Source organism: Stegostoma tigrinum, chromosome 15 (genome assembly GCF_030684315.1).
Source record: "Stegostoma tigrinum isolate sSteTig4 chromosome 15, sSteTig4.hap1, whole genome shotgun sequence".
In the NCBI taxonomy this organism is placed as follows: Eukaryota; Metazoa; Chordata; class Chondrichthyes; order Orectolobiformes; family Stegostomatidae; genus Stegostoma; species Stegostoma tigrinum.
This window is the reverse complement of record NC_081368.1, coordinates 50,413,124-50,434,370: the sequence shown is the minus strand read 5'-3', so window position 1 is coordinate 50,434,370 and position 21,247 is coordinate 50,413,124. Positions and strand designations below refer to the sequence as shown.

The 21,247-nt window shown below is 39.2% G+C and overlaps 1 protein-coding gene across 4 annotated transcripts in view; it reads right to left on the bottom strand.

The window, feature by feature from the left end:
* Positions 1 to 20,879, bottom strand: part of phka1a (phosphorylase kinase, alpha 1a (muscle)) — a 110,732-nt gene extending 89,853 nt beyond the window's left edge. For 2 of the 4 annotated variants that reach the window (XM_048544440.2, XM_048544441.2), the window contains exons 1-9: positions 20,567 to 20,879; positions 14,944 to 15,102; positions 13,383 to 13,430; positions 12,459 to 12,627; positions 9,683 to 9,765; positions 7,954 to 8,034; positions 6,774 to 6,872; positions 5,374 to 5,520; positions 829 to 882 (exon numbers count right to left, since the gene is read on the bottom strand). In XM_048544440.2, the coding sequence (XP_048400397.1) occupies positions 829 to 882; positions 5,374 to 5,520; positions 6,774 to 6,872; positions 7,954 to 8,034; positions 9,683 to 9,765; positions 12,459 to 12,627; positions 13,383 to 13,430; positions 14,944 to 15,102; positions 20,567 to 20,644 (918 nt within the window). In that variant the 5' untranslated portion in view covers positions 20,645 to 20,879. The remainder of the gene's footprint in view (positions 1 to 828; positions 883 to 5,373; positions 5,521 to 6,773; positions 6,873 to 7,953; positions 8,035 to 9,682; positions 9,766 to 12,458; positions 12,628 to 13,382; positions 13,431 to 14,943; positions 15,103 to 20,566) is intronic. The other 2 variants (XM_048544442.2, XM_048544444.2) reach the window with 2 other exon arrangements.
* Between the last annotated feature and the right edge of the window lie 368 nt (positions 20,880 to 21,247).

Genomic DNA, 21,247 nt, shown 5'->3' with positions numbered 1-21,247 from the left:
TTCAGACCGAAGTATTGTCCAGGCCTTACTGAAGCAGTCTATCTCCAAATTGGTATCTGAAGAGTCAGGATTGGTGCTGATTTGTGCAATCAATGGACATCCCAACTTACCTAAGAATAAAGAGAAGGTCATTGACGAATCCCGTGAAGATGGCTGGGTGAAAACACTACGCTGACGATCTCCTATAAAGATGCCGTAGAGTTCAAATGACTAACTTGCAACAACCACAACCATCTTCCTTTGTGCTTAGTATGACTTGAACCAGGAGAATTTACCAAGGTTTCTGTTGAGTATAGTTTTGCTAGGCATCCTTGATGCCACACTGTAAAAATGCGGTCTTGATGTCAAGTGCAATCAGTCAATCTCATTTTACCTCTGCAGATCAGTTCTTTTGACCATGTTTGAACCAAGGCTGCCACAAGGTCAAGATTTCAATGGCCCTTCTGGAACTCAAAGTTCAACAAGCACATTATTACGACAACACTTTTGCAAACCTCTAACATCACTTTATTGATAATCAAGAGTAGATTGATGGTTTCGTAATTGGATGCGGTGGATTGGTTCTTGGAACGGGACATACCTGGGCAATTTTCCACATTGACACCCACATGACAGTGTGGTAGGGTAATAAAAATATGGAAAATGTACAACTGTAAAACAGCAAGTGACCACTGGTGACTGAAGAATGTCACTTCCCTGTTGACAACAAAATTCTGACCAATATATTTACATTTTGATATGTATGAACATGAATCACTGCGCAAGTAACTTGGTGTGAATGTGAAAGAAATAAATAGCTTTAAAATAATTCAAAGAAAAGCACTATACCTCTTTTGGAGTTTTGTAGCCATCCCTAAGAAACCGGCAACAACCATAACGACCCTGATGCAATTCACAAGAGTACAATAAGAGTTAGGTACAAATACTTCATGCTGACAATCAAACCGTCTCTGCCCATCAGCTGCATCATTCAACCTCCCTTTGAATATTATGCATAATTTTTAGAAGATTTTTCATTTCTTATTTAATGCAATTGCTCTTTTGTAAACTTCAATATCAACAGAACATAGTAATTGGTTCACAACGTTGAGCAGAAAGCGATGAACTGACCGGTGATCTAAAGTTAAAACACAGAGTGCATATTAAGTCAAAGACCAGCAGGTTATCAATCAATTCCGACGCTGTGTGGAATTCAGTGATTTTAATATGGATAGCAACAGCAACAAGACAAGAAAGCGCACTGCAGTGAGAAAGAGAATAAAAGTGGGATTCAGCAACCAGAGAAGGAGTTCAGAGCCAAAGAAACAAAAAAAATTCAAGATGTGACATCACAGGATTGTAGTCGATTTCTGGTTAGTATTGTTATTTTAGTTTTATTCACTAAGTCAGGGACGCACGTCAAATTCAAATCAAAGTCTAAATTACAATACTTGTTAAATTACTAGACTAGTTAACCTGTACAACATTATCAACAAAACAATGTTACCTAATAAAATAAGCAAGTAGTACGGTCGAATAGAGGCAAACCAGGATACCTCAATACAGTTTAATAACCATTTAGTTCTGTGTGAGGATACAGAGATGCATCTGTCCCTGAGAAACCACAGCTATAGTCAATTCCATGGCACTACAATTTAATTCATAAACGAGGTCGGGAAAGCAGTTCTTAGAATTTCCTGTACTGTGTTAATCAGCATGCTGTAAAACAATGCAGTACCCCTCCAAATTAATGTGAACTTAAGCAAATCTGAAATGTAGTTTGAAAGACGTTTTGCAGTGTGAAATATTTTTTCTAATGTGAAGTCCGTCCACTGTGATTTGCAGACCTTTGTTGAAGTTGGGACTTGTGGCATTAATCGTTGCTATGCCCAGAACAATTTAGCAATGGACAACCTTTAGCAGTTAATCGGAATATCGAGCTTTCCCAAAGCACTCAAATTTCTAGAAATCAAATGCACTGTGACCTAGTCATAACTACCTGATTAACTAACTGTGCAGAGGTTGGTATCTTATTATCAAGGCACATTTCACTTGTGCACAGTACACTGCATGTAGCCAGCCAGTTCAGAGTCAATCCCCAGAACTGAGGAGATTCTAAATCTCCTGGTTATATTGGTCAACCAGGATTTTCCTGATTGGTCTGGGTTAGCAACCCTGATCAAAGATCTCGTAGTCAACAGATCCAACTGGTTCCAATCACTACATCCCTTCCCCCACTAAATCTGCAGATGTAGGCCTGGTCTGTGTCTCAGAGTTTTTCTTGTGACATTTTCACCCCAGGTCTGGTTCCAGCATCTTCCAGACCTCAGCCAAATCTCCTAAATCCGGAGCATCTCATAAGAGTTCCTCCTCTTCTTCCATCAGGAACAATGTTGAGCCCATATCCATCTTAGACTCAGATTTCACCAAACTAGACGGAGGGTGAGAACCTACAGTTTCAGACAGGCTTTCTTCTAGCTGTTCGGAGGGGCCAGGTATGTTTTGCTCTTGCCCTGTTTGCGGACTAACAGCTTTCAGGTGATTCACGTGTTTCTTCAGGACCACCTCACCCACTTGAACTTTGTAAGTCACAGGACCTGATCTTGCATTAACCTTACCTCATACCCATACAGGGCCATTTCCATGGTTACCACACCAAACTTCTTCCCTGTATTAAATGGTCTCTCTTGCTTAGGAGGCACGTGGCCGACATTGGCGTTCCAGCTGCCATTTCACACTACCCCATCCCCCCGGTCTGGGAATATCAGGTTTAACAGTTGAAAGTCTTCTCCCCATCAAAAACTCTGTTGGAGCTATCCCTGTTGTTGTACGTGGGGTGGTCATATAATCGAACAGGAACCAGGACAGTTTGGTAGCAATTTACGCTGTAGACTGCTTCCTTAAGCCTGCTTTCAATGTTTGGACTGCTCCTTCCACGAGACCATTGGATGATGGATGGTATGGAGCTGCTCTTAGGTGCTGAATGTCATTTGACTTTATGAAATATTTGAATTCCTTGCTGGTAAAAAGCGTCCCATTGTCCTTGACCAATACATCCAGGAGACCATGTATCAGGAGCGATGCTCGCAGTTTCTCAATCGCCATCTCAGAATTTGCTCAATGAACTTTATGCACGTCCAACCATTTTCAATAGGTGTCCACAGCAACCAAGAACACTGAGCCCATGAAAGGGCCAGCACAGTCGACGTGCAACCAGGACCAGGGTTTACCTGGCCATTCCCATCAATATGGGGGTGCTGCTGGTGGCAATTTCTGTCCTTGTTGGCACTCTGGGCACTGTCCAACCAATGCAACTCTGTCAGCATCCAACCTTAGCTGTCAGACTGAGCTTCTTGCAAGCATCTTTATCTTAAAAACCCCTAAATGACCCAGGTGGGGTCCAGCCAGTATCTGGCAGTGACCTTTACTCGGGCCAATCACTTTTACTGCCCACAGAAGTATGCTGTTCTCTATGGTTATCTCACATGGTCAAGTCAGGTTTCAATTCTGGTTGAAATGGCCCTTCTGTTTCCCCCACCAACACCAGCTGTTTTAGTTTTATTATGACAGGATCTTTTTGTGTCTGCAGTCGGATATTGTCAGCAGTGCCTGGAAGCGTGCCCAGGAAGTTTAAAACCAAAACAGACTCTTCCAGTGGATGCATCACTAGTGGGGTATCTGCCAGTGGGAGGTGGCTCAAGGCACTGGATTTCTTGGGCAGTGTTCTAACTTGTACTTGTACGCACAGATCAAGGGCCCAAAGCTGAATTCTACCAGAATGTATGGGTGCCACAGCTTTGTCTTCCTTCAGTAGTCCTAGCAGGGGTTTGTGATCTCTGACTGTTACAAATTCTCATCCGTAAAAGGTACTGGCGGAACTTCCTCACACCAAAGATGACCACCGAACCTTGCTTCTGTCTGGGCATATTTGAGTTTGGCATCAGCCAAAGTCCAGGAAGCATACGCTATTGGGTGTTTTTCTCAATTGGACCACCGGTAAGCCAACACTACCCTGATACCATAAAAGGGAGATGTTGCATGTAAGCATTACCTCTTGCTTCGGATCGTAGTGGGCCAACACCTTAGATGATGATAGCTGCTTTTTCACTTCCCTAAAGGCTACTTCTTGGCTACACAACCATTTCCAAGGTTGAGCCTTTTTCAATAACAGGTGTAAGAGTGCCAAGATGGAGGCCAAGTTATGTATGAATTTTCCATTATATTCCTTAACCAACTCCATCAACTCTCGAAAGTTTTACTGTCTAGTGCCTCTAGCAAAATTAAGCCCCTTAGAATTGAATGCTGCGGGCCTGCAAGCAGAAGGATTACTCTCTGCTCTTCATCTGCTCCAATGTCATTTGCCTGGAAAAAAATCACATTCTTTCTGCATACTGGGCCCAGTCTTCCACAGAAGGATCATACAAGTCAAACGTCCCAAATAAAGGCATGATGCCAGAAATGCTTACCCAAACTCCAACATGACTGTTGCAAATGAATATTCTTCAGGCATGTACTGTTTTCTTCCATCACCACTGAACTAACTGCAGTGAGGCCAGTATCCCATTACCAAGTCACCCTTTATTTACTTATGCACAGTACACTGGCTGTTGTCAGCCAGCTCAGAGTCAGTCGCCAGAATTGCGGAGATTCTAATCCCATGTTGTTAGATCGGTCAGCCAAGGCTTTCCTGATTGGCCCAGATTAACAAACTCAATCAAGGATCTCATGGTCAACCAGAACCAGCTGGTTCCAATCACTACACCTGCTTTATGTATAACTTATGTCAATCTATTTAGTCTTGGTAATGTTTTACGTCGCAGTCTTGCAATTGTCATTTTACTGAGTTACATCAGCAATTAAGAAAGGCATCTCTTTAAATGACTGCGTTTAAATTTCTTCATCATTAGAATGCTTCAAGCTGATTCTTCCACTTTCCAATCCTAACATCAGAACTTCTCCTAGAAAGCACAGTAAATGTGAAGATCTCAATTGGCTAATTTTGGTGACAAAAAATAAATTCTCTCATTGACTGCAACTGTAGCTTGAGTACAAGAATGCTGATGAAGTCAACCTTGCTTCACTTATAGGAATCTCTCAGAATCAATTTCTATTCTGGAATTAGTTAGCCAATTTCAGCCAGGATGGTGATAGTACATTTACCCAAGAATGTCCCCAGTTAAGATTGCCAATGTCAATACTTCAATGAATGTGCAAGAGAAAATATTACATCAAGTTGAAGCATGCCTCATTATCACTCAATACGTAGGCACAAACTTTCAAGAATGTGGAAGAACAGCCAAACAGATTACTATCAGAAAGCTGCATGCTTAGAATTGTATTTCAGCACAAGTTAGTTTTAACTGAAGAGAAGAGAATATTGGAGAACAGACTTACCTGTAGTTTTGTAATGATCTCTTGTTTAGTTAACTCTACCAAATCAATATTCTCTACTGCAAAAGCTGGGTAGGAAATGACTGAGAGGAGACCAGCATCAATCTCTTTGGATGTTGATGCCCGTGGTAACATTGAATGTAGAATAGACTGAAATAAAATGCACATATATTTTCATGAGCAAAAAAAAAACAATCATTGTAAGCATGGAAATGCATAACAACCTTATCATAACTCAGTGTGGTCCCAGGTACACAATACGCAACTATCATCTGTGTCCCACCGCACTTTTAATCAAACAGCTGCTATGAATAACACTTAAACAGTGGAAGTAATATAGCTCATAATTGAGACAAAGAAAATATTAAAAACCTTATTGATATTGACTTAGTGATTTCAAGCGGTAAATCTTTATTTTTTACAGAGGCAGTCAGTGGTGCAGCACTATGTAGAATAATTCTTCCCAATGCACAGCTTGCAAAAACTAATACCTGAAACATGTGATCCTTTGCCCTAGCTCATTTCTGTTTGGTTGTTTAGATGACCTCAGTCACAAAATTCAAGGTCAACATAGAATCACTTCAATGATGCAATGGTCACATCCCTTCCTCTGGGCAAAGAGGCCCAGGTTCATGTTCCACCTGTTCCAGACATGTGCAATAACATCGCTGAGCAGGTCGATCAGAAAATATTTAAAATCACTTCGAAAGCATCACCCTCTAACTCTTGCATTAAACAGCAGTTTTGTATTGTGAGCATGGTCTTCCAAAAGGCACTTCATAAACTGCTAAACAATAGTTCTAGCATTGCTCACAAGCCTGTTGAAATGCATTGTACACTATAGGATACAAAACTGACTGTGTTACAAGAAACAGTTTGCTATGGAGATTCTGCAGGGTCCACAAGCACAACTATCATCCAAGTTTTAAAAATGATTATCTGGCCATTAGAAAATGTAGACCGATGCTCATATTAGTTTGTGAAATGTATGACCCAGATGCTGAATATATAATAAATATATTTACATATGTATATTAATATTGTACATAAAATTTGATAATTAATATTTTCTATTAATCATATATTCTAACATTAAATTTTTCGCATAACATTGCTCACAATGGATTAAAAGGCAGAGTTTAACCGTTCATGGCTTATACCAAAAGGTGTATGGCAGTGCTAAGAAATAATTTTGAACATTAATTGTCTAGATGGACAGCTATAAATTTAAGCTAATGTATATGCCTTATGTGCTTCAAACATGGCATTTAGAAACCTTGGGACGTAAGGCTAAATCTCATACCTTGATATGAATACAAATCGACTAAGTATATTAAGGTTTTGCCAGAATACATTACAGTCACAACACCAGCTGAAATGTACCATCTTTCTTTAGATCTTACTTCACAAAGCTGTACTTCATCTGTTAGGACATGGATAACTGATTTGGGGCCTCCATTAGCTCCAAAGAGGTTCAATTCATCAAGAGCTTCGAGCGCTGCCTGTGATAAAAAAAATTAGTTTTACTTTCAGACCTCACTTAAAACGAGTTTTTTTTTTAAATGAGAAAGCTGTTACATTTTTATCCTCATAGTCTTACTTCAGCTCTAAAGAATTTGGTGAGATCATACCCGGAGTACTGTGTGCAGTTTAAGTCTGTTTATGGAAAAGATATACATGCTTTAGAGAAAGTGCAGCAAAAGTTCACCAGACTAATTCTTGGGATTGGCAAGTGCGCCGTACAAGGAGCGATTGAGTCAATTGGGCCTGTATTCACTCAGGTTTAGACCAAGAAGGGATGTCATTGAAACATGAAATTCTGATGGAGCTATACAGACTGAATTCAGGGAAATTGTTTCTCCTGTCTGGGAACAAGGTCACAGGAGACTGGTTGAGCCATTATGGAGAGTGAAGAGATGAAGAGATATCTCTTCACTTAGGGTGATGAACCTTCGAAACGGTCTACCATAGAAGAGCCTGTAATATGTATAAAAATGGATAGATTTCCAGATTCAAAAGATATTGAGGGGTGTGATGAGAGGGCGGGAGTATGAATTTCAGGTAAAGGATCAGTCGTGATGTTAAATGGCACAGCAGGCTTGATGGACCAGCTTGCTCTTGCTCCTATTTTTAATGCTTTTATCTTTAACTTCTTTCACTGGCCACAGTTGATTTACCTTTCCCTTTGAGTTTTTGTGCCTTAGATGAGATGTATATCTGTTATAGACCATGGTGGATTTAAATCCTAGCCACATATAATTCATTACAATCTGCGTTTTAGTGTACTATTTGTCCTAAGCTCAGGAACAGCAAAGGATTCTATTCCCTTCCACACAAATCACAGCCTTGTAAAAACTAGACAGGTTGTGTGCACAGATTCTCACTATCAGTTTACACTAAGAATTTGGCTGTGCCATGTGTCACATTGATTCCTTGCTATAAACAAAGGAAGGTGACTTTCATTCCAGAAGATTGGGTCAGATTCAAGTCCAAGTTCAAAAGTATGTCAACACACTGGAATGTCCAGTCACACTGCTTTGCCACGCCACTCTCAAGTATTTAAAAACATAATTTGACACTTACTTTGGCTAAACCTACAGAACTGGCATTGAGCTCTGGAATTCCTCTGTTTGTCTTGTCACCACGCTCCCACATGCCATAATCCTGCCAAATTCAAAAAAAAGCAAGTAACGGGTTTAATCACCACATGGGCCAAGTACTGTAATTCCCTTCCCAAAAAAGGGGAGCCTAAACTGATTATAGTTCTTTTTGGGTATGTCACAGATAGCACATTTCCAGCAAGCAACTAAATTGGGAGGCTAAAGATCAACAGGAAAAGCCGCACAAATTTAGCAGTAGCTCATTTTAAATTTGTGAAATATCGCTAAAATGTTTAAGTTTCTTTTCAATGTTACCAAAGCTGGGGAAACACCATTCTCTCACATGACTGAGGCAAAATATAGGCTCGTGGAATTGTGAATATCAACCTATACATTGCTGCATTGTACATAACTGCAATGTAGAGCACTCAATAGCAACAAAGGGAAATTTGCCCCTGAAAGCCCCCAGAAAATGCCAGGGGAGTATTCAACCATGGGCATGACCAATGCAGGAAAACCTACCCCTGATAATTAGACTTGGCCAAGAGCAACTCCTCCAATCACACAGGCTGCTTCACTCCCATTCTTGCTGCTGATAGACTATGATTCAAGGAACCAACAGTTAGGAAAGCAAGAGACTTGCCAAGGGAATCTTTCTCAAGCAACTGCATTGTCATACTGGAGCCAGCAAATAACTGCCTTTTAGCAATGCTAGGAGGGAGCTATGTTTTGCTGGGTCTATGAGGAGTGTCTTCCAGGGAATTTGAGGGAGATGAATAAAGTAGAAGCATAAGAGAGGGGAATTGTTGGGGTGGGGAATGTGCAGAGGAAATATGGGGGAAAAGACAGCTGTAACAAAGTTGGTGTCGAAGAGGAAGGCTGCAAGGAGGCGGAGAAAAAGGGGAAAAAAAAGGGTGAAAGAGATGGATTCTGTAAAATGTGGGATGGGGGAAGGACGGAGCCTGCAACGAGCGGCTGATGCATGCTGTTGAGGTTGGGAGATGACGATGAAGGAAATAGGGCCACTTTAATTCTCTCAATAAAAGAATACTCGGCTAAAAGTGAGAATGGAAAATATGAAAAGATTGAGATTTGAGCTGATGTAAAAATAATTGGTTAAATGTTCCATTTGTGCATATGCAACAGGAATGAATTAGTTGTAACCTCACTAGTTTGCACAAGTGTTTTTTTTTAAAAATGTCACGTGCAGCTATTTTGAACTTCTGTTGCTACCTTGCGCCTGTCGTCTCGCGCCGATTTAAAGTATGTGGTATTGCAAGTTGGGAGCAAGGTTAATGGAAGGTTGATAATTGAAATATTGATCAATTATAATTCCACTTCAAAGCGAGTCCAAATATCATACGTCAACACAAATACTGAAGGTATCATTGCTATGTGAGTGCGTCACCTGTTAAATGAGTTGATCAGAATGAGAATGGACTTTTTGAAAACCAAACAGCAGCCCCCAAAAATCAAGAGGCAGCCCTCAAGAAAATCTCAGGAACTCTGGAAAATAAAATTATTTTGATGCCTAGCAGTGACATATACCTTGTGCCAAAGTTTTAATAAAAGCAAGCGTATAAAAAAAAAGCAGAGAATACCTACTAAACAACATCTTTAAATCTGTCCTATAAGATTTAGGAATAACCACAATTATCTTTTCCCATGACATAGTAAGATCAAAGCAGACATTCAAAATATCTGGTACTCACTGCAACTTTATAAGCCACTTCTATATAAAACACAAGATTTTGTATAAAATTCACTTCATCCAAAGTGAAAATTATATGAAGCCCTAGGGAGAAAAAGTACTCATCATTAATGCTTTCAATTCAAACATTAAATAATCAGTTGCATCAATTTATGATTACTTAAGTTAATCTCAGTTTCTTTTTAGGGGGGGCTTTTGTGATGCAGTAGCAGTGTCCCTACTTCTGAGTCAAGAGGCCCAAGTTCAAGTCCTTCTTGCTTCAAAGATGCAACATCTCTGAACAGATTGAGTAAAAAAAATTTAACTCAGCTTCTATTATATGTGAAACACACAATTTTTACTACTACTTGAGACTGAATTCTATTTCTATCAATTATCCTGGAAAACTAAATAGTGACATTTAAAAAAGAAAGAAATTACCATGGTATGTAATTTAACACATCATCATTTATGCAAAGATATTAACACACCTTTGGAAAACATTTCAAGTATATTGCTGTAATTTATTGTAAATATTTAAACACCACAAATTAAAACAAAATATAGCTAAAGATTGTCGGAATAATGCAAAAAATAGCTTCTCCAGGATCTCTAATGCTGGTACTGTGTGAGTGTGATAGAGGAAATTACTCAAAACATGTAATGGGGCAAAGTTATTCAGGTTTCATATTTCACGCTACCAAATTTCTTGTCTAAAAAACAGAAAAGAATTAAAACAAATAAGACATCACCAGGAGCTGTGTCACACCTTGAAAGAGTTTACATCTTAACAGTATGATTAGAAACCAGGTTGTGAATGATGTATTGGCTCAGTCAGAGGAGCACAAGGTATCAAACGAAAATCTGTATAGTTATGCGAGAGGGAGATAAAGGAAAACTTTCCTTCCTGCTTTAAATAAAAAGATAACAATATGATTTGTGTACTCTTGATATCAATAAAGCCATCAAGATACTCAAAGTACAGATCCACATCAACCACGTTCACACAATACCAAGAATGAAGAAACCACACAGAAACAGTAAAGTTTTTGAAAGTTTTACCATGTGTAAGTTTACAGTCTGTCAACCATAACTTCAAGGTGAAGTAATTCTGATTTGTAGCAATAGATTTTTGAATACTGTACATTTACATTACAAATACTTTTGCTAAGGAAAATGATTAACTTTTTAAAAATTCACATCTCAGATCAAAAACTAAAAAGATGTAACACTATCAGGAAATTTTCCTGTCTATTCATAGACTTGCAGACTGCACAAAAATGGAAAATCATAATCAATATGGTCAGTAACATAAAATGAGTGAAACACAGAAAACAGAACTATCTGTTCCTCAGGCACCATCTTCATTGTTCTCATTATTCTAACTGTGGAAAAATCATAAATGTTGACCTACACTATCTGTCTCTTTTTGCTGTGGCGTGATGTAATGTAAAGAGGCAACACTGTAACACAGACACAGAATAAAACTAGATTTATCCAGAATACTGAGAAATTTAGAAGCACGTGGAGGAAACAGAATTATAACGATAATGGACCATCAGGAAGAAGTGGTTGAAAACCTACCTGCTGCAAACGAAAAGGTTATTGAATCCACAGGAGATGGTGAATACAAGAAAATAAAGGACCAGATTTTGGGTAGTGAGTAGGGGAACCCAGAGTTCAGAAGGATGAGGAAAATCAAAGGTGACAGTGATCAGTTCCTCTAACATGAGTTCAAGAGGAGCACATCTATTTATCTCAACTCCACATCCAGCTACGTTATTTTGGTTATAATTAAGAACAGGTAATCTTACCGATGGGAATTTAAACAAGTGTTGGACCCTTTGCATATACAAATAAGATAGGGGTCTAACATCTATTTGAGGGCCCCTCAAAAAGTGATCCTGTACCCATGCTTGACATCTCTTGTTTGCCCGAACAGTACGACAGCTAGTTCTCTTCTGTCCAAAAACACCAGAATACTGCCTGAAAACTGAATACTGTACCGTAGAAACAATTGAAAACAGCCACAGAATTATTACAAGTTATTAATTAAGCCTGTTCAGGAAAGCAATATCATTCCTTTAAATGTAATGAGGCAAATGGAGTAGACAGGAAGGGTGCTATGATACTGTTTTGTTGTCAGAAGGCCCTAATCTGAACTGAAATAAACAACCATTCAAGAATGAAAACCATAAGACCATAAGATATAGGAGTGGAAGTAAGGCCATTCGGCCAATCAAGTCCACTCCGCCATTTAAATCATGGCTGATCGGCATTTCAACACCACTTCCCTGCACTCTCCCCATAGCCCTCGATTCCTTGTGAGATCAAGAATTTGTCGATCTCTGCCTTGAAGGCATCCAACGTCCCGGCCTCCACTGCACTCCGTGGCAATGAATTCCACAAGCCCACCACTCTCTGGCTGAAGAAATGTCGTCTCATTTCAGTTTTAAAATTTACCCCCTCAAATTTTAAGGCTGTGCCCACGGGTCCTAGTGTCCCCGCCTAACGGAAACAAATTTCTAGCGTCCACCCCTTCTAAACCATACATTATCTTGCAATGTAGGAAATCAGAATTAAGAATTAGAATTCAATATTAATCAAAATCAAGTATATGAAGAAAGTAAGTTCAAACAATATATAATAAATTGATGCCAAACTATTAATTGCGTAAATTACTGGGAAATGCAATTGTCAGAAAGCTTTAAGAGCTGAACCAGAATCATCACGAAAAAGTGGAGAATTGGCTTGCAATGTGACAATGTTTCAGAGCAACTTTAGTTGGTTCTTCTTACCTGAAGCAGTCATTTGTGCAAGAAAAAGCAGGAAGATGGAGGTAGCATCAATTTGTAGGTGACCCCACTGATCATCTGCAACCACTGTAGCACACGTTCTAGTATTGTACTTAGCATGAAGGGCATCTTGTGGACTCTGGGTGAACTTAAATTTTTCAACTTTATGTATCTATGTACATAAAAGAATTTCATTATCATGAGAAATCAACTGCAGATCAGTCAATCTTAATACCCTGCACTGACCCCTTTAAAACTTTATAGGAAAATATTTATGGTCTGCCCAGTTGACTGCTACAGTTCCTAAGCCAAGTCCAAATTGGTCTAAACACAAGCATGATTGTAACAGATAGTCAGCTGGTAGTGAGGAAAATATCCAGATAGGCTCACGCACTTGACCACAATATTCTGACTCTTAAAAAAAATATTGCATGAACACCAGGTAAGAATCAGATTTCAAGTTAAAACCTCCTCATTGTTAAAAGGTCTGGCTAACCTTTATGTCATTCCAAACGTAAAGAATAACTATTTGCACAAGTTAGCTACATTGTTCTGTGATCACAGAACAGTCTGCTGTTAGGGGAAGTCAAGGGAAAACTGATGTCCTATTATACTGCATAGTTCATCACTTCTCCAGGTTATTATTCACTGCTGCTACTTCTTACCTCTTACCATTCCACCAATTAGTCTCCAAATTCAAAATGAGGACTCAGTTTTAAAGTCATACTTGTTAGGCTATTTTACACAGAACATATAAAAACTCCACTGTTTTCATAAAAGGGTAGGTTTATTTGGTTTAAATTTAACAATGCATTCTGTTTATGCTGGAAGGAACAATAGCAAGATAGAATAGCTTGAAGTGATAAAGTGTGACTAATTATTTTGCAAGCAAAAGATCTGATGTGAAATCTGGAAATGGTCTCGTACCTGTCTCATCATACAGTGTAGCAACCCTCGCATCAGTTTCACCACACTCTGAAAGATGAAATAAAAACCAGTACATGTTTACATGGAGTCAGCAATTCCTACCAGGCCATAACCCTCCAGTAGCCCTTTTCTGGCACTGCTGTACCCACCTCAGCTTTCACATGACATTTTCAAACTGTTCAAAGATGATACTGTTCAGAGATTAAGTTACAACCACTTTGGCAGATCCAATACAGAGGAACTTTAGTATAGTAAGGAAATAAACAAATGAAGATTCTTAACTTTCACTTCAAAATAATTTGATAACAACAAAAATTGGCCTGCTGTGTTCATCCAGCTCCACACCTTGTTATTCAGCAAGTTTTTTTTGCTCCATCTTAAATTATGTTTTTCTCTATTTTACATGCTTCTACTCAAATCACTCATTAACTTGGAGATTCTTTCACTTAAGCCATCGTCACTAGTAAAGTGAAATTGTAGGAGCAGTGAGGGGCAATTTCACATGTTACTGCAGACATATCTTTTTTTTTCATTGCTGGATCCTGTTCAGGATGCTTTAACAGTTTTCAAAAGTTTCATACAAGCAGGCTTTGTTTAATTGAACCCAGACTATAACCTGTTTGTTTAGGCAAAGGATGTATCACAGTTGACACAAAGCTAGCTCTCATTTTGTACTCTCACAAATGCAATTTCCAGCAGACATCATTAGGTAATCTTCTGGAAGAATCGTAGTGATTCTTCTTCATCCTAGAGATGCTAAGGCCAATTGTGGATCCCTTATCACCATTGCTGAGACCAGATAATTCAGCATTGACCATACAACAAAATTGGAATCTTGCAGGTTGGTTACATTTATTTCCAGAAAATGCAATCTATTTATTCTTTGACTCAAACAAGGTACTTCTTGATTGGAAACATGTTCATGATTTCCTCATTCAGCAGGGTACATCAGTCCAAGATGCAGTTATTCCGTTAGCCATTGAACAGCCAGAGTCTGGTTGTGTTTTCTTCATTGATATTCAGCCTACGTGAGTAGGTCTTTTCCTCAAAAGTCCATTAACAGTAACAAGCTTCTATTCTCCACACGTCTAGCAGACCATTGATTAAAACAACTCACTCATTACTGAAATAAAAAGATTATGAAATCTGAGATTTTAGCTTAAAAGTGAATTGGAGTAACAGAATTAAGACAGGAAACCTTCATCTGACAGAACCTTGAATAACACTCAAGAGTAATTAACTTATGAAAAAAATACCATGCCACTTCAGTGAACAAGAATTTGGCGGAGGCAATAAAAGTTATAAACTAATTTATCAAGTAAATAGAATGTCCTAAGATTGGAAAATATGAAAGTAATCTAAGTGAGCCTTCTACGTGGAAGGTAGAATTACTGGCTTATCAATTATTACCTCTACTGTACCTTCATTACTGGTAGGAGAAGAAGAAACCTTTTTCTTAAATGTTACAACTTTATGGGTACTCACAGGAGCACAGCCCTATCTCCCAACCTCCATTCCAACTCTGTGTAATAAGTGCTATCGATTATGTTCGGCTACTCACCTGCTCAAGCTCATAAGCCTTTGCTTTATCCTCATCTCGGTCAGCATTTTTGCGATAGGCCATTCCAAGGCCCCATACTGCCAAGATGCTGTATACATTATCACGAACCCAAGCATCCTGCTGTTCAGGGCTAGCAGGCAGTAATCCAGTTACAGTATTCTACAGAACGAAAGGATCCAAGCACAAATAATCAACTTTAAGTGACACTGCAATAAATTCTCATCAGTTTAATAGAAGGACCAAAGATCTATTGTGAAATGACATACAGATACTTCATTTTACAAGATAATAAAGCGTGAAGCTGGATGAACACAGCAGGCGAAGCAGCATCTCAGGAGCACAAAAGCTGACGTTTTGGGCAAGTTTGTTTTCTATTGGGGCGTTATGAGTATTTGAAATTCTCTTCTCTAATGAGCGATAGAAGTGGGGTTATTGAATATTTTTAAGCAGAGGCACATAAATTTCTGCCAAACAAGGAAGTCAGTAGTTATCAAAGGCAAGCAAGAATATGGAATTAATGCTTCAGCTCAGCGATGACTATGCTGAATGTCACAGCAAGTGAATTCCTCCTCCCAATTCATACATTTACTAATCCTGCAGTATAATTTCACCTTCTAAATATTAACACACTAAACACTGCAGATGTTTACACAATGCCAGTAACATCAATTGCAGCATACTATATTTATCATGTATCAACGTCTGCCAAGCACAAAATTGTTGCCTTGATGCTAATTATACAAGTATGTAATGTACTGAAACAGAAATAATATGTAATTTACAGAAGAGCATAACATTGTAACACAAAGCATTAGCAAAGGTAAGCAGTATGTTTAACTTGGAACAATTTTCAGGCAATATCCTAAGGCATGGCTACTAAATGCACAACGTCAGTATGATTAGAGATTAGAAAATGCATTTTCAAAATCAGAATGCATTTGTACTTACAGTATTTATGGAAGTGTAGAAATAGTGAGCCTGAGCCCGACAGCAATCCTCCATTCACACTACTAGTGCTAATATCTAGGCTTGAAATTTTCAAGTTAGGGGCAACTGGAAATGGAGGAGCAAACAGGGGCAATTTTCCAGGCCTCTTCCTATTCTTGGGTCGGTCAGCATGATACAAATGCAGACCCAAGAATAAGAGGAGGTCTGGAAAGAAGGGAAGTTCATTAGCTTCAAAACAAAACTATTTTACTTTCATAATCTATACAACAGGGGTATTCTCACACCATCACCATCTTATTGTTTGCACACTATTATTTTCTTACATCATGATCAATTTTCTTTGTGGACTATTCATCTGATTGCTCTTTAGAGGCACATAAAAACCATCAGTGATTACTTTTCTAACTACACAGACAGTAATTCTATTGACATCTGCAGTCTGATTCTGGAAAAACAGTTTTGCATTTCAAATCTCTGAGCTTGGTGAATTTAGTACCCCCACCTTTAAATATTGCCTGTTAGACAATTTTTCAAAGTTAAATGGACAACGCACCTTATTTATACTTAGCATGTAATATGGCAAAACGATCCGGGTTTTGTAAGGTGGACAGTATATCATTAATCCATCATGCATATATGTAATTAACAGACAAAATTGCTAGCTCCTGATAAGAAACAGGGAAGTTGGTTCATTCTTTATATTCCTGAGTTATCTGGTGGCTTTCAGCCCAGATACAATCCTCCCTGCACAGAGCTAGCACTGAAAACTGGGTTTGGAAGTCTCACTTTGGTTGCTGATAGAGATCCAAGACTAAATTGTGCCCAAAATCTGGTTTCAAAATCTGTGTGTTTGTTCCCTCAAGCTTATAACAAATTCATTTGAACATCAGTTTAATCAAGCTTTAACATTTCGCTTTAACATCATCTCTTGAAACTGAATTTCTTCAACATTTTTGATTTTTAAAATTAAAAATACCTTCACAATCTGGTCTGAATGTCACATTGTGATTAAATGGTGTATACAGGACTATCATAAAAGAACAAATCCGTAACATACATCAGAGCTTTGGTTTTCACACACACTTTCACAGATAGCTTTTTATAAGATTAAAGCTTGACAAATTAAAAAACTTTTTTTGTTGAATTACATTTTATTTACAACAAAGACTACGGCTGACATTTTAAGGTTAAAATGATACTGACTGAGATGCTATCACAGTTTGAACTGACATGATCTTCATTGGATATTTCACTGCATGTTAAAGAGCAGAAGAATGACAGACAATGTCTACAATGATAGTTCCAGTGTTGCCAATTGTATTGTGAAAGAATTTGTTTAGCAGCCAATTACTATCAGAGGTGATTAACAAGATGAAATTTTATATGTATCTTTGATTAATGAGCTATTAGTTCAAGGAATGACTATGTTTATTCCTTTTCTTCCTTCCTCAGGAATTTGAAGATAGAGTAAAACCTGCACACTCAGTACACACCAAAAGAAGTGGAGGAAGTAAGAGGGAAATTTGTCTGAATGTAGCTCAAAAACTTGAAATCAATATGGTCAAACTGCTATTTACATAATTTGCAGCATATTCCTGCAAATTCACCTCCAAAGTAAGCCAAGGTTGGTTCCCAGAAACTTTCCAAAACTTCAGAAGTCTCTTTAATGTATTACAATAGACTCAGACTTAAACATATCCCTGATGTTAAATATATTTCATTCACACAGGTGATGAATGTCTCAGGCAATATCAAGATTTATCATCCACCCTTAACCATCCTTCAGAAGATGCGGTGAGCTGCTTTGTTGAACTGATATGGTCCTTGTGGTGCAGGTACACCCTCTGGTATTAAGGAGGGAATCACAGCAATAGCATCAGATCAGTGGGCGATATTGTTGAAAGTCGGGATATTGTGGAAATTGGAAGTGAAATTGCATCTGGCATTTTTCTCATGGATCTGGTGCCCTTTTCTCTTTTTTGGTAAAGGCCATGGGTTTGAAAGGAACTGTAGAATAAACATGGGTGAGTTGTTGCAGTGCAGGTGTACATGGTACTGCAGCCACGGTGAGTGAGAAGAAAGGAGAGTATTTAAAGTGGTGGACGTGGTGTCTATTAAGCCAGCTGTTTTGCCCTGGATGGTGTAAAGCTTCAAGTATTATTGAAGCTGCACTCAACCAGGCAAGTAGACTTCTATCACATTATTCACTTGTACACTGAAGGTGGCTAAAGCTTTGGCAAGTCAGGAATTATCTGAATATCCAGCCCTTTTGTACAGTAACCATAGTATTTATATGGCCAGTGCAATTAAGTTCTGATTAATACTAACCTTCAGAATATCGATGGAGGAGAATTCAGCAGTCATAAATCTGTTACAAGTCAAGAAGAGCAATTCTCTCTTCTTGGAAATCGTCACTTGCTCAGCACAAATGTTACTTGTCACATAAGAGTTTAAGTCTTTTTATTCCAAAAGCAAAAAACTTAATAAAGTAATTTATTGGTCTATATCTATGTGAACAGGCTATCTCAACTGGCTAGATTTATAAAAATTAAGGTTCACAGATCAACGCTTTTCAAAATACATTTGAAATAAGTTGTATGCTCATTTGGTGATTAACTGTAACTGTTTTAAAATGAACTGGGCAAGGTTCTACCAATCGCAAGCATCAATAAATACAAAGGTAGTGGGATACTAGTTAGTAGATTATGGCCTCTGTGGTAGTCTGAACTCATTTGGATCATTTTAGGGTCATGCCATTCTGACTTTTCCTGTCAACTTTTTCTACATTCATGCCTTGGACATGGGTAGTGAATATTTCACCGCACATTACAGAGAACACAATATCCAAAGACTCAATCTCACATTTTCAAACGAGGCAACTTCTAACACATTTTAAAAAAGAGTCTCAACAGGAACTTCCAAAACCACCACTGTATTTCTTGACACGAATGGTTCATATTTCAAGTAATTCTTCTTGTTATGGGTATGGTTAATCTAATGTCACCTAGTTGCTGCACTTCCTGTCTGCATAACTTTTTAGTAATATTGTCAGCGTATTTCTTTCCTGCTGTCTCTTTCTAATGTTTCTTTCATTATATGTCAACAATTTCTTCGTCCATTGTAGATTTATAGCACCTTATGAAAATTTGGCACCAATCTCATCTATGTCGAATAAATGGTTCGACTGGTCTCTAGATTTCACTTTGATTAAGAAGCAACCAAATTCTGCGCCTTCAGCCAGTGAATATGCTCACATGGTTAAAACAAAGACTTTAACATTGATTTATTTGATCTGAATTCCTATATTGAGTAAGAATGGGAGTAGGGTTAGAAGTAGCGAGGTGGGGGGGGGGGGGGAAGAGATGCTGGTGGCATAGTGATAAGGCAAGCTCAAATAGAAACAGAAGCAATAACACAAGAAAGATTGAAAATGAAGAAGAATCATAAATATAGGAGGAAACAGACTGATGTCGTGGACAGTACAAATCAGTAAAGACGTCCCATTTTACCACAAGGAATGCTGGATTGCAAGTTTTTGTCTCCAAATCATTGGCTACAATTGAAAAAGGATAATGCAGGTACAAATGTTTTCCTTTGCAGAAGTATTTTCTCATGTGGTTCTGCAAAATTTCAGGAATTGATTATGCCATTGTATGACTGAACAGCAATCAAGTTTATTGTCTAGGATGACATATGAGCCCCATTTCTGAAGAAGGGTCTAGGCCCGAAATGTCAGCCTCCCTTCTCCTCTGATGCTGCTTGGCCTGTTGTGTTCATCCAGCTCTATACCTTGTTATGTAAGATTCTCCAGCATCTGCAGTTCCTACTATCTCTGAAGCAATTTTAATTGTTGCTTGTCTTTAGATTGCATGGAAACCAAAGCCGTCCTGCCTGTGTTGCTGGTGCAAATGGAAGGTAAACATCCTCTGGCGCTACATAAATAGCATAGAACTGCACTTTCCACCCTTATTCTTTCTTCAAAGATATATTTAAAAATTCATTCAGCCTAGTGGGTAGATTGTAATGCAATAATCTAGACAAAACAGTACTGGATACACAATAAAAACAGATCGGATTTGTGTGGATTACTATAAAAAACCCAACTATGAACTCGGATCACGATCAAGATCCAATCTGCCATCACGACAGAACTGGCCTATATTTGATCACAGACCAACATGACATATACGGTTCTCATGCCCCTAGTGATGGACAATGAATGCAGCGCTTCCAAAAGCATGAGACCGTAAAGTTAATTACGAGCTGGTGCCTGAGTAAAGAGTTTGCCAACTTTGCACATCATCGTAGTGAAGAAATAAACTTAAAATATCTTTCCCACACCCCACAGAAAACAACATAAATACGAACACATAGACAGCAACGATTCATATCGCAGGCGAGTTGAACACCTGTTGCAAATGACAGCGTCACTGAAGTTCGGAAATGTCACATCAGCTCTGAAAGAGACTGACAGAACATAAGTGCCTTCACTCATAAACTAAAACCTCTTTAACCTCGGTCACCGCTTTAAAACATCGCGCTTTCATCACGAAGCTGTCTGAGTTGCACGAAGTGTCTCCATGAAATCTGCGCCCCTTTCACACTGATCACTAGGCGAGAGGTGGTTCCTATAAATTGCAGCAGGTAAACAGGTGAATGGATAGTATGTACTCACCTGGTGACACAGGATAGTCCTGCTTACAAGTCGCCCGTAATAGTCTAATCTCACCCCGGAATTGCTTCGACTCCTCATCCTGAAAGCTGCGAGCACCGGGTTGCTATTTGGACAGGGGGAATAGCCGGTCGACCTTACTCCCCCTCCTTCGGTCCAGAGGCGAGGCCGAGCTCCAAAGGTCTCCGCCCCAGACCACCAGCTGGCGGCGGAACGGGACCGAACTCACGGCCAACCGTCACTGAGGATTCGGACTGGCCACGTCGGCCTGCAGCTCCGCCCACACAGGTCCAAGCATCCGATCCCGCCGATTGGTCCCAATCCAGTGCCGCAAGGACATCTAACACCGCCCACAGACCACGCCAGCCCCGCCCCCACAAGCCGAGCCTCGCCTACCGATCACGCTCCGGCGGACTGACCCCTCCAGCCGTTACTGCTCCGCCCCCACACTTTGACCCCGCCCACTTATCGGCCCCGCCTACAACACCCGAACGACGCCCATATTTTCCCCACCCTTCCCGCTCCTACACACTAACCCCGCCCACTCAGGTTCCGCTTCTAAAACACCACCCACAGCGTCTCAGTTCAAGCTCCACCCCCTACAATATGAAATAAAAACTGAAAGAGCTAAGGATACTGCAAATGAGAAATAAAATTAGAAATTGCTGGAAAAGCTCAGCAGGT